A 14,127-nucleotide genomic window follows, 5' to 3' on the forward strand; every position below is an offset into this window, starting at 1 on the left:
ACTTATTTTTGAAATCAGGAAGTGTGATGCCTCCAGCTTTGTTCTTTCTTAGGATTGCTTTGGCTATTTAGGGTCTTTGGTGGACCATATGAATTTTAGGATTATTTTTTCTATTTCTGTGAAAAATGTCATTGAAATTTTGAAATGGACTGTATTGAATCTATAGATGGCTTTGTTTAGTATGGACACAGTATTAATTTTTCTAATCATGAACATGGGAATATGTTTTCCATTTGTGTCTTTATCAGTTTCTTTCATCAAAGTCTTACAGTCTTCAGTGTAGAGATCTTTGACCTTTTTGGTTACATTTATTCCTAAGTATTTTATTTTGTGATGCTTTTGTATGCAGGATTGTTTCCTTTACTGTTTTATTTCTTTTTTTTCAAGTTTTAATCTAAATTCTAGTTACTTTTAACATACAATGGGGTATTGGTTTGAAGTGTAGAATTTAGTGATTCAACACTTACAACACCCTATGCTCATAACAACAATTGTCTTCCTTAATCCCCTGTTTATTTCTTTTTCATATGTTATTACTGTGTAGTGACACAACAATTTCTGTATGTTTGCTTTGTATCCTGAAACTTCACTATATTTATTGATTAGTGCTAACAGCTTTGTTTGTATGTTTTTAGTTCTAACAGTTTTTTGATGGAGTCTTGAGGATTTCCTTAGGCCATATCATCTGCAAATAAAGACCATGTTACTTCTTCCTTCCTGATTTACTCCTTCCTTCCTTTTATTTATTTTTCTTGCCTGTATGCCCCACCTAGGACTTCCAATACTATATAGAATAGGAATGGTGAGAGTAGGCACCCTTGTTTTGTTTCTGATCTTACAAGAAAAGCTTCCAACCTCTCATTATCAAGTGTGAGGTTAGCTATGGCTTTGTTATATATGACCTTTATTATGTTGAGATATGCTCTATCTATACCTAATTCGTTGAGGGTTTTTAGCATGAAAGGATGTTGCATTTTGTCAAATACATTGTCTGTACTGTTGGGATAGTAATATGATTTTAAAACTTTCATTCAATGTGGTGTATCATAGTCATTGATTTGTGTATGTTGAACTATCCTTGCATCACTGGAATAAATCCCATTTGATCATGGTGTATGAGTCTTTTAATATGCTGTGGAATTCAGTTTGCTAGTATTTTATTGAGGTTTTTTGCTTTTATGTTCATCAGGGATATTGACCTTTAGTTTTCTTCTCTTGTAATGTCCTTATCTGGGATTGGTATCAGGGTAATTCTAACCACATGAAATGAGTTTTAGAGTGTTCCCTCCTCTTCAGTTTTTGGGAAGAGTTTGACGATTGAAGTTAATTGTTCTTCTCTTTTAAAAGTTTATTTATTTTGAGAGAGACAGAGACAGTGCGAGTATGGGAGGGGCAGAGAGTAAGAGAGAATCCCAAGGAGGCTCTGCACTGCAGTACAGAGCTTGACACGAGGCCAGACCTCATGAAACCATGGCATCATGACCTGAGCCAAATACCAAGTCGGACACTTAACCAACTGAGCCACCCAGGCACTCTTGAAGTTAATTCTTCTTTAAATGTTTAGTAGATTCACCACTGAAGTCATCTGGTCCTGAGCTTTACTTTTGTTGGAATGTTTTTGATTAGTGATTCAATCTCCTTGCTCATATTGGTCTATTCTGATTTTTCTAATTCCTCATGATTTGGTCTTCGTAGTTTGTATGTTTGTAGGAATTAATCTACTTGTTCCAGGTTATCCAATTTCTTGGTGTATAGCTATTCATAGTAGTCTTATAATTCTTTGTATTTCTGTGGCATCAGTTGTAATATCTCCTCTCTCATTTGTGATTTTGAGTTTACTCTAAGGTATACAAATTGACAAAGTATTAATATTTTTAAATTAAAGAAATGTGTTAGCAATAAATTATTGGCTATTCCGGTTCCAAAATTGAATGCAGGAACTCTGATTAAAGCAGTTTTCTAGAACACATTTTCTTGGTGTTTCAGGGAGACTCTGGTGGGCCATTAGTATGTCGACATGATAAAGGTCCCTTTGTCCTGTATGGTATTGTCAGCTGGGGAGCTGGCTGTGCCCAAACAAGGAAACCAGATGTATTTGCCAGGGTGAGTGTCTTCTTGGACTGGATCCAATCCAAAATCAAAGGTAAATATTTTTCAGATATTATGGAAATATTTCCTCTTTCTTTAGAGTGGGTTTGCGAGAAGGATGAGTGTGGTAGAAATCAGTGTGATGAAAGAAAAAAAACCAAAAAGTAGTATTTCATTTATTTTAGTTTCTTAAACATGTAAAATGCACATTAAAATTCTGTGTGAATACATTCTCCTTGGGCAGAGTGATAGTAAAAGTGACTTTTCCTGAGGCAGCTTTAATCCTAGGTTTGCATTTCTCTTTTGACAGAAGCTATTTTACCATAGGTATATTTTGTTTCCAGGCTTTCATATTTATTTCTTTTTAACATGTTCTCTCCAGGTACAGGTCCTGCTTCACTTCAGATAAATAATGAAAGAAAAACCTTAACAAGACAACAGTTGCCACCACCCACACCTTCAATAGACAATGAGTCTGGACCAGGTAATAGATGTTTATCTTAGCCTATTATGCAGCTAGTAAGAATTCCGCAAAAAATATTGCATGTCTGGGTTTACTGATTTTCTTTGGAACAGGATAAGCCCTGTGTTTTCATTCTGGATGGTAGTTTAAGCTGAATGAGAGGCGTGTTGTTACTATGACCGTCTGGGTTTCTTCTCTACCCCACAGATAACAGCTGTTGCAGGTTAAAAAAAAGATCTTGTGGCTGTGAACGAGTGCTTGAATTTTGGAGACATGAAAGGAAGTATTCTGACCTCTGATCTATTTATTTCTACATAAACAAAGGTCCTTAGATTTTCAGGTATCTTGCTAGGTGAAGACTCTGGATATGAGATAACCACAGCCAGCATCAGTGTCAGTCACTCTTAATTTTCCCACAGTTGTCAGTGTCTGTTTGCTAATGGGATTTATATTTTTAGTTAAAATCAAACTGCAGCTGGAGAATTAGGAGTCTGTAATAGAGTTGTAGGGAGATGAAAGTTCTATGATACCATCATCCTTGGTTTCCAGGTGGTCACAGTCTCTTCTTTCTCACCCATCTCTGCCTCCATCCACCCAACATGGAGTCAACCCCAGTAGAGAACTAGGAAGAGGTGGAGAAGACTGAAAAGGATACAAGAGAGGGAGGGATAGCTGGAGTGATGACCTTCAGGAGGAGAAAGGAGATGAGATCTGGTGCTCAGCAGGGGAGGTTGGCCTCAGGAGTAAAGTGTAGTTCACCCATAGTTGCTGAATGGAAGGCAGAATACTCATGCTGGTGTGTGGGTACACGTGGCAGGACAGGAGCTTCTGACAGTTTTCTAATTGCTTCTATGTTCTTAGAAGACAAAACAGGGTTATGGAAGATGGTTTGAGGGGTTTTCAGGGGAAAAAGGGGGAAGTATGAAAATAGTTCTCTAAAAAAGTGACAAAGTACATGGACTAGGAGAATGTAGTAGGATTGCTAGGAAACATAAAAGCTTCTGAGATTAACAATCATGAATTTAGGGGAAACTGGCCAGTTAGCTCAATTGTATGTTTTCTTCCAGAGACACAGAGGGTTAGCACATAGGTGCAGAACAGGTAGAGAGTAGACTCAATTCAGAGCGGATTTTCCCAAGTGTATAAGTGGATATGCAAGTGTATAAGGGAATTGAACGCATGTAGGAGGAAGGGATTAAAATGATATATTGTTGGAATGTATACTAGGAAAAGAGTGAATGAGGGTGAGAGATGAAATAGGGACAAAGAAAAGGTGGTTGGGTAGATGAATTGCAAGTCTCAAAAGATGGAAGGAGTGCTGGAAGTTGCTGAGAAGATAGAAGGTTGTGGATGGAGAAAGCAGTGCTTGAAATCAAAATTAGAGAAGGCTTGGAATTATTGCTGGGGACTGGGTCTCTAGGGGCTGACCACTGGGGTGTATAGCTGAGGTTGGGTGGAGAACAAGATCATTGGAAGAAGTTGAAAAATTGAGAAGCTTCAGTGCTCGACTCATCATCAGTATGGCTAGTGAACTCAGCAAGATATATGGCAGGAATAGCAGTGGAGAAAATGACTGCTAAAATCTTCTAGGAGTAAGGCAGAGTAACCAGCTGTGGGTGGTACAGTCTGACAAGACGAGGATCAGAGTCCTATGTAGATTAAAAGTCATCTGGAATTGGGGTTGACATGGAGAGCAGACTTAGGTCCAAGATCCTAAAACCTAATGATTTCGATGGTTTGAGTTAAATGAACAGTGTTAATCAGTGCCTAAGTGAACACATGTCAAGCACTTAGAACAGAGATGGCATGACGAATTTTAACAGTCAACAAATGGTGGCCATAGTGACCAACCAATGTATTTGTTGAACTGTTCCACATAGGCTATTAGAAAGTGAACATTGTTGGGGCGGTTGGCCAGCTTAGTTGGTAGAGCACACAACTCTTGATCTCAGTGCTATGAGCTTGAGCCCCACAATGGATGTAGAGATTACTTAAAATCTTAAAAAAGCCAATATGTTAAAATGTAGCAAAGATGTTTCCCATTTGTAGATATTCAGAAATACATATGCATGTTATTGGAAGTTTTACATATGGCAAATTATTGTTTTGTTTTAATTCTGTGAGTATTCTATGAGACAAATGTTTGGACTATCCTATCTTTAACATCACCCACTCCCACCACTTGCTTTTTACACAAGGGATTGTTAGCCCATTTATAAAAAGAAGTGACTGATTGGGAATTCATGACATTATATGATTTGATTCCTTTTCCAGGCATATTTGTCATAGAGGATTCATGGGGACAAGAAAAATGATTGAAAGACATGTTGGGGCCAGACTCTGAAAGACAGTGCAAGCTGTAAAATTTTAGTTGCTTTGAGAAAGGAAAGAACTTAATTCTTTTGTTTCATACACTATCTTGGATTTAAGGGCATGATGGGGAAAAGATTAGAGACCAGGAAATCAGTTAGGTTACTCTTAAATCAGAGTAGATCTATAAATATCTAAATTATATCATAGTAGCCATATAAATGAAAAGGAAATTTGCAAAGAAATAACAGAGGACTAGGCAATTGACTAGAATCTTGAATTCTTGTAGCATTTCATTTCCCTTCTTGAATTTCTGTCATTCTTCATTTCTGCTATTCATAAAAGTATATTTATGTATATCACCTCAGTTAGGTTAATTTCTCTAGGGAAAAGCATATATAATAATGCATGTACTAATTAATATTCATACATTAAAATGTGTTTATTTGAATACAGAGTATTTCAGTTTGTAGTTGCTCAGAGGATTTTTGTCAAGGGAATAGACAAAGGGGAAAAAGGAAAAATCAAGGGTGTAACCTGAAGAAGCAGCAGCCGATTGCAGCATCAGGGGGCCAAGTGTATCCCTGGAGATCCAAAGGTGCCCTTCGACTTCAGAGCAAATTGAAGAAGTGAGAGACATTCAAATGTAGTCAGCTAATCCTCCTTTTTTTTTTTTTTTTTTTTTTTTATCTCAGTCACAAATTCTATGAATGTAATCATTTGTCCTAGCAAGATTAATGCCTAGTGAGGGGATGCCTGGATGGCTCAGTTGGTTAAGTGGCCAACTTCATCTCAGGTCATGATCTCACAGTTAATGAGTTTGAGTCCCGCGTTGGGCTCTGAGTTTGGAGCCTGCTTCGGATTCAGTGTCTCCCTCTCTCTCTGCCCCTCCCCTGCTCACATTCTCTATCTGTCTCTCTCTCAAATAAACATTTAAAAATGTAAAAAAGAAGAGATTAATGCTCAGTGAAATTAGTGAAGCTTTAGGAACAGACCTTCAGTTGCATCTCAAAGAAAAAAAGAAATGAAAACTTGGTAGAAGTAGAGTGCATATCCATTGTGCATCTTCTAAGGCATTTAAAAGATTCAGTGAAAAAAAATTTTGAATAGTAATGATTTGAATTCTACTCCTACAATCTCATTTCAAGAAAATAGAACACATTAAATGGGATGATAATTTTTATCCAAGGACATGTAACAGAGTAAGAAAGTTTTAATTTTCTTCTTGCAAGCCTACATTTTTTGTTTGTGATAAAACCTCACTTTGCTTTGTTTATGTTGGTCCCTGGTGTCTGTGTGCTCTGAATTGTAGGTTGTTATTCTGAAGTGGAGCTAGAAGAGCCCAGAGGCTTTTTTTCAACTCCAAGATATCCACTGGATTATAGAGGAAAACTGGAATGTTCCTGGGTGCTCAGAATTTCACCTAGCAGTATGGCAAAAATGACGGTTGAATATCTGTCACTCCCTGGGTCTCCAATATGTCCAGATTCAGTTATGACTATTTATGAAGAAAGCCACAGTAAGAGAAGGGTGTCAGGTAATCCTTACTAGCATTTAAACTTTGTGCTGGAGCCTTTTCTATATAGGCAGCTTACAATCAAGAGAGCTTGGCTTGGGTAACAATACCACCAAAATGTTGATGATATTTGTAATAGGCATGCCTTTTTTTTCAGGCACACTTAATATTATTCATATTGTTATAAAGTCAAAACTTGACTTCACAAAACAGGTGTACTAGGGGTTGAGTGTCAGTATGTGGCTGTGTGTGCATTCAACAAGAAAAAAAATAAGAGCTCAACTTCTTCAAATATACCAGAACCATGCAAGAATTCCAGAAATGTATATGATAGAGGAAGAGTTAAGATGGTTAAAAATCAGATGGGGTAGGTGTTAGATGTCAAAATAAAGCAAAATATATTAAAGCCCTTTCTTTATTTTTAATGTTGATTTATTTATTTTGAGAGAGAGAACATGAGGGGGAGGAGGAGCAGAGTGAGAGACAGACAGAGAGAGAGAGAGAGAGAGAGAGAGAGAGAGAACGAGAACACACCTTAAGCAGGCTCCGCGCTCAGCACAGAGCCCGACATGGGGCTCGATCCCACAAACTGTAAGATCATGACCTGACCCAGAATCAAGATTTGGACTCCCAACCAACTGAGCCACCCAGATGCCCCTAATCTGGCAGAATTAAAAATATTTGCTAATAACACACCAGCTGTCATTGCATTTCATGTATAGGCAAACCTGTTTTGCTCAACAGAACAAAGTTGCTACCTTTTGTTTGTGTAGGTGTGGTAGGCTCTTTGGCTCTTAGTCAAGAGGGAGACGGGAAGGTGCTGGAAGTAATTTGGTTGATGGGGAAGACTGGGAAGAAAATAAGTGTATGCTGTTGTGAGTAGGTATGGTACTCACACATGCCTGCACTGGATGCAGGAGTATGGGGAGGCCAAGAAAACTGCTCTGAGCATGAGACTGTGTTCTTGAGATAGACTCCTAGATTAAATCATTGATGTAGAGGGCACAAACATTTATTAAGGAATCTTTATAAATACTATCTCATTTAGACTGTGGAAAAAGCTATTAACTGGCCTATCCACTTTGTACATTTCTCTCCTGTGATCAGATTGCCTTCCCCATCTGCCTTGATTAAAACAGCTCAAGGTTGGGGTGCCTGGGTGGCTCAGTAGGTTAATCCTCTGACTTTTGATTTTGGCTCAGGTCATGATGTCATGGTTTGTGAGTTTGAGCCCTGCATCAGGCTCTGCACTGTCGGGGTGGAGCCTGCTTGGGATATTCTCTCTCTCCCTCTCTGTCTTTGTCTCTTTAGCTCAAAATAAATAAATAAACTTAAAAAAAATAAGCTTAAAAAAAAAAGGCTCAAGGTCTCCTTGTAGCTAGGATGAAATCCAAAATCCCTACCATAGCCTTACCTCCTGCTCCCCAACTTACATGATGAAGTACGCCCATTCTCGCCCCAGGGCCCTTGACCAGCTACTTCTCCTAGCAATTTAGAGAACTCCTCATCCTGTGTCTCCCCTCAAGTCTTGACTAGAATGTCACCTTCTTAATGAGTCCTCCCTTAATTGCTGTCAATTGCATCACCTCCTACCCCAGTACCTCTTAGTACCCTCCTCAACTCTTCTTAAGCATAACTGTCTTCTAACTATGATTTATTTTTCATGTTTGTGGTTCGTGTTTTCTCTATTGAATGAGGGCTTTTTGAAGACTAAAACTTTTGTCTCAATTGAAGAATCTCCAGTGCCTTGAATAGTATGTGAGATAGAAGGCAGGGAATGAATGAGTGAAGGAATGGATGATATGTCACCTCCTCAAAGAGGACTTCTCATCTAGAGTAGCACCATTCACTCCCTTCCATAGTCATTTTCCATAGTTCTATTATGCCGATTATTTCATTTGTAGCCGTGATCTCTGAAATCCTCTTCTTTATTTACCTGGCTAAAATAAAAGCTCCAGGAAGACAAAGATCTTGCTATTTTGTCCCCTTCTGCATCATCCTAAATTAGTGTCATGCCTCCAGACTCAGCACAAGTGTATACTGCTAAATTGCTCTTCAGAAAGGCTAAATCAGTGTTCACTGCCTTTAGCAATACATGGGAGTATCTTTCACCATGCATATGTATAACTCATGTGATAATTTAGTAGGCATTTTTACCATTTTCTTATCATTAATGGAGTTTTATTTTCATATGTTGGTTAGTTATTTGCGTTTTTTACTTATTACCATCTATTTTTGAGGATTATTCTTTTTATTGGTTTATGAACACTATTATACATAGAGACATTTTTCCTTTTGTCGTAAGTTACAAGTACTTATTCCTAAGATTGCCATTTGTCTTTAATTTTTATTCTATGTTGATGGAAGCATTTAAAAATTTATTTGTGTATGTGGGCGCTTGGGTGTCTCAGTTGAACGTCCGACTTTGGCTCAGGTCATGATCTCATAGCTCATGACTTTGAGCCCTGCATCAGGCTCTGTGCTGACACCTTAGAGCCTGGAGACTGCTTTGGATTCTGTGTCTCCCTCTGTCTCTGACCCTCCCCTTCTCCCTCTCTCTTCCTCTCTCTCTCAAAATAAGTAAACATAAAAAATTTTTTAAGTTTATTTGTTTAAATCCATCTGTATATACCTTTGATCTTTGATTTACCACATAGCTTTTATTTATTTATTTATTTATTTATTTATTTATTTATTTATTTATAAATGTTTATTTATTTATTTTGGGAGAGAGAGAGAGTGTGTGCACAAGCGGGGGAGGGGCAGAGAATGAGGGAGATAGAGAATCCCAAGCAGTCTCCACACTCCGCACTGAGCCGGACATGGGGCTCCAATTCACGAACCGTGAGATCATGACTTGAGCAGAAATCAAGAGTGGGATGCTTAACTGACTTAGCCACCCAGGCACCCCTATTTTTTTTTTTTAAAGTATCTCCATGCCTAGTGTGGAGCCCAACGCGGTGCTTGAACTCATGACCCTGAGATCAAGACCTGAGCTAAGTGTCAGACACTTAACCAACTAATCCATCCAGGCACCCCTCAGAGCTTTTATTTTTGAACATTCATTGTTCATTCTGAGTTCAGAAAATAAAATTTAATTACAAACTTCTTTAATCCTCCTGAAATGGGTATTTTTCTCATATGATAAAGTGATACTATATCTTTTTCTTTAAGAAAAAGTTATTTTGTCTCCAACTTGTAGCAATCTCTTATACACTGGATTCTTATATAAAAAGAAACATTTTCTGGGAAAACTTACCTTTATCTTTATAACCTATTGAAAACCATGCTTGTCTTTGTTGCGGATTAACTGAGGAAACCCTATAATTTTCCTACCTAGCAATTCTTTGATATGAAATTGTCAGTTTGAAATTTGTAGAGTAGTTCTGTCTCTTTGGGTGATAGCTAGCAGGTATTACCCCTTATTCAAGCCAGATAGTATTCTTCTGTACTGTAAAATGCTATCTTTTTCCCTGTGGGAGCCAGCAACTCACTCATTCCAGAGCTGCATTGATCTCTACTTGCTACAAATAAGTATTTGATCATTCTTCAAATAGTATTTCAACATCGTTTACCCTAACCTGTTATGCCATCTAATGTTTTCTGTTCTTTGCTTCTTCTCGGATATAATCTCTTCCCTCTCTTGCTCCACAAATACTTGTGAAGAGAGTCTAGCAAGGACCAGAGACTGACTTTTCTTGGTAGTGAGGTTCAGTAGTGAGAAATATGGACAAAAAGCAAAACAAAACAAAAATCCCTGCCCTTATCAAACTTATATTCTAATGGGGAGTAGACACATAATAATAAAATAAAATATGTATTAAGTAGACAAGCTAGGGGGAAAATGAAATGGAAAGAAAGAGAAGAATCTGGGATGTTGGTACCATACAGTTGTCTGTAGTGTACAAAGAAAATGTCTGTCTGACTTTTAAACAAGCATGATAGAATGATACTGACCTATTCTTTTTTTTTTTTTTTTATTTTTTTTTTCAACGTTTTTATTTATTTTTGGGACAGAGAGAGACAGAGCATGAACGGGGGAGGGGCAGAGAGAGAGGGAGACACAGAATCGGAAACAGACTCCAGGCTCTGAGCCATCAGCCCAGAGCCCGACGCGGGGCTCGAACTCACGGACCGCGAGATCGTGACCTGGCTGAAGTCGGACGCTTAACCGACTGCGCCACCCAGGCGCCCCATGACCTATTCTTAATATAGATGAGTTTGATCCTGAGAAACCCAGGTTCTTTTCACACTGTTTTAAAATGTTTATTTTTTTGTTACAGAGACAGAGACACAGAGAGAGAGCAAGAGGGGCAGGGGCAGTGAGAGAGAAAACAGGCTCTGAAGCAGGCTCCATGTGCTGACTGCAAAGAGCCCAATGCCAGGCTTGAACTCACAAACCATGAGATCATGACCTGAGCTGAAGTTGGATGCTTCACCAACTGAGCCACCCACATGTCCCCACACCTTCCTTAATCAGCCCTCTGAATTGTTCTGGAATTATAATTTTCCCTTACATCTTAGAGTCAGGTTCTCAAACTAAAGCCATCAAAAGAAGATTAACTATAGAGAAAGAATACATTTTCAGGTAGAAAGTTTTCCATCATGGATCTCTGATAGTGAGATATTTTTATAAGCAGATTACTTTGCTAGAAGAAACATGGCATATCAGTGTCATTTTAAAGATGAAGTAATTTACTCCCTACTGTCCTTTAAGGGAGCAGTATGACCTAGCAGACTATGTTGGATACTGGATTGATGGTCCTGGGTTTAGATCCTGACTCCCCACCATACCAGTCTGACTCTGGGTGAGTCACTTGAGTCCTGGAGCCCTGTTTGCTCATTTTGTTGAGTGGAATAAATTCCTGCTTCATTGAGAACTAGTAGATAAGTCCTGGGGATCCAATGCATAGTATAGTGAATATAGTCAATATTTGTAGTATAATCATCAAACTTGCTGAGGGACTAGATCTTAATTATTTTCACTACAAAAAATAAATGGTAATTATGAGAGGTGATAGAGACTATCACTATAATGGCAGACATATTACAATATATAAATGTATCAAATCAGCATGTTGTACACTCTAACTTTACACAATGTTAACATGTCAAATATTTCATGAATAAATCCTCTATTTCTCTTAAAATAGAGAAACTGCTAAAAATTTTATTTCTTGTGTTTTACTAGATTTTTTTTTTTTTTTAACTAGGTGAATTATGTGGAAGAGGGCTTTACCCGATGATTTTCATGAGCTCTGGACCACTGGTGAGGGTGACATTTCGTTCCCTTGTGCAAGGTGCTTTGGGCATAAGTTATATTGTCTTTAGAGTCCAAGGTAGGCTTGGTCATTTTATAAACTTAAAAAGTTAAAAATCAGTGTTTTTTTCTTTAGGAATATTTCAAAGCATATATTGTTTCATAAGAGATGGTGTTTCTGTGGGGAGTTTGTGTTTGAAAGAAAAATCTCTTTAAGTCATCTGAGATTGGTGCAGATTCAAAAGAGAAACTGCTCAGAGGATAACTTCATTGACTTGTAAATCATCCAGAATTATGATTTCTGGATGTGGCTAAGATACATTCATTTCAAGACGACATTTTTTACTGTGATGTGATTTTATGCCACAGAGGGCCTTTTCTGTGGATCAGAAGGTTAGGGTTCTAACTCTTAGTTGGTTGATTATCTATGGATAATTTATTATCTCTGTATCAGTTTTCTTTATAGTAATATAATAAAAGGTCAGAATGAGTTTCTAAGGTAAACTACACAGACATGAAATGCTAGCAATATAAATGTAAATGCTATGCAATTCAGAGTTATTAGATTGCATTTTAGAACAAGTAATTAATAAAGCTTTTTGACTCTTGATAACTATAGGTGACTGAAAGCTATTGGCACCAAAAAGTATTGCACCTTTTCTCATTGGCACCAAAAAGTATTGCAGAGGTAGATTTGGGGGGAAAGTTCAATAAGGAATAAAGAAGAGTGTACATATCATGTGAAAGAGTTTTCCTAAAAAACTTTATTAAGAATGTTGCTTTTGGGGTGCCTGGGTGGCTCAGTAGTTTGAGCATCCGACTTCAGCTCAGGGCATGATCTCACAGTTCATGAGTTTGAGCCCTGCGTTGGACAGTGTGCTGACAGCTTAGAGCCTGGAGCCTGCTTCAGATCCTGTGTCTGCTCTCTCTCTGCCCCTCCCCCGCTCATGCTCGTGCGCTCTCTCTCTCTCTCTCTTAGTAAATAAGTAAATAAACATTAAAGAAAAATAATGTTGCTTTTAGTTGGAACTGTGCAGAGAGCTAGCATTATTTATAGTTTTTCCACATTATCTTTCATTGACATAAGTCTACCCCAAGGATAATTTCAAGAAAAGTGCTGCTCTCTGATGGAGACTTTTCAGTGAGGCTAACCACTTCCTGTTAACTTTTTTCTAAAACTGAGAGAAAAAGTGACTGATCTGAAATGGCATATAATAAGCCTCTCAAAAATTAATTTTATTTTCATTGCCTTTTTAAAAATATTTAGGTCCAAAGGGCAGTAAAACTCCCAAACTTCTCCAAAGTTCAAACCAAGAACATGTGGCCACTTATGAGGATGTTATTCTGACTGAACCAGGAGGAATCATACAGATCCCAAGATACTCTCACAGAACCAGTATGAGGTGAGGAAGGGATGCTTATTATGTTGAAGGAATGACCACTTGACAAACTGCAACACTTGCTTAATCATATTATCCACCTCCTCTCCTTGAAGAATAGCCTTTGAAGTAATCCCTGCTCTAAGGCCTTCAGCATATAAAAACTGAACATAAGATTATCCCTATACAAAAACTGAGTGTAAGATTATCCCTGTTGATAAATTGTGCACTTTCTCAAAAGAAGGGATCGTTTATTAGGTAAAGTGGAAAGTCACATCTCTGTCAAAGAGTTTTGGAGATTGAAATAATGTACATAAAATCTTCTAGAACATATTAGGTACTCAATAAATGATTCTTAAATTGCCAAAATAGAGAACTTTCCTTGAATTAAACAAGAGAATAAATTTAAAGTGTGATGTGAGGGGTGAAGATTGGTATAATATCAATCCTAAGTAAATTTATGTGATTTAGGGGAGTTTGGGGCAAATTCAGGCAAAAGTAGATCCTTAACTCACAGATTGCCAATTAGAATTTAGAGGAGTACATGTGATTGACCAACCATTTGCCATGATGGGTGAACTTAATTAACGTTTTTGATAAATTAGATATTAGAAATATTTTTTAATTGTTACAGTTTAAAGTAAAAATCTTTCTTTCACCCACGCACAAAGATTGAGTCAGTAACAATGATACATAAAATTCTGAACAAAGTAAATAACAGTATGTGCCATTTGGAAATCATTGCTGACTTTATTTTATCAAAGTAAATAACAGTATGTTTCATTTGGAAATCATTCCTGACTTTCTTTTATCTGTGCCACAGTTGCCACTGGAAGTTATTAGCCCCTTTAGATCACATCATTCGCCTTGATATTATCAACTTCCAGATGAAGTCGACACCCTTGGCCTGTCAGGGTCATATATGGGTTTATGAAGGATTTGGATCAGGCAAAAAATTAATAGGTAACTAATGTCCCATGAAGAACTGTGTTCTTGATTTTTTATGAAATATTCTCATATTGTTTTGTATTCAGTGTGACTTACAGATGATGTTAATTATGTAGTATTGAAATAGCCTTAGTATTTTTTAGATTTGTAATTGAGATTAAGC

General features: G+C 37.5%; 1 protein-coding gene across 1 annotated transcript in view; it reads left to right on the top strand.

The window, feature by feature from the left end:
- The window catches only part of OVCH1 (ovochymase 1), an 83,888-nt gene that overhangs the window by 43,308 nt on the left and 26,453 nt on the right, over positions 1-14,127 (top strand). Inside the window, exons 19-24 of the mRNA XM_086715123.1 lie at positions 1,987-2,143; positions 2,471-2,572; positions 6,174-6,398; positions 11,591-11,716; positions 12,905-13,040; positions 13,840-13,979. Coding sequence (XP_086571249.1) covers positions 1,987-2,143; positions 2,471-2,572; positions 6,174-6,398; positions 11,591-11,716; positions 12,905-13,040; positions 13,840-13,979 — 886 coding nt within the window. The remainder of the gene's footprint in view (positions 1-1,986; positions 2,144-2,470; positions 2,573-6,173; positions 6,399-11,590; positions 11,717-12,904; positions 13,041-13,839; positions 13,980-14,127) is intronic.

Source organism: Puma concolor, chromosome B4 (genome assembly GCF_028749965.1).
Source record: "Puma concolor isolate L17-30 chromosome B4, mPumCon1.1.hap2, whole genome shotgun sequence".
NCBI classification, from domain to species: Eukaryota; Metazoa; Chordata; class Mammalia; order Carnivora; family Felidae; genus Puma; species Puma concolor.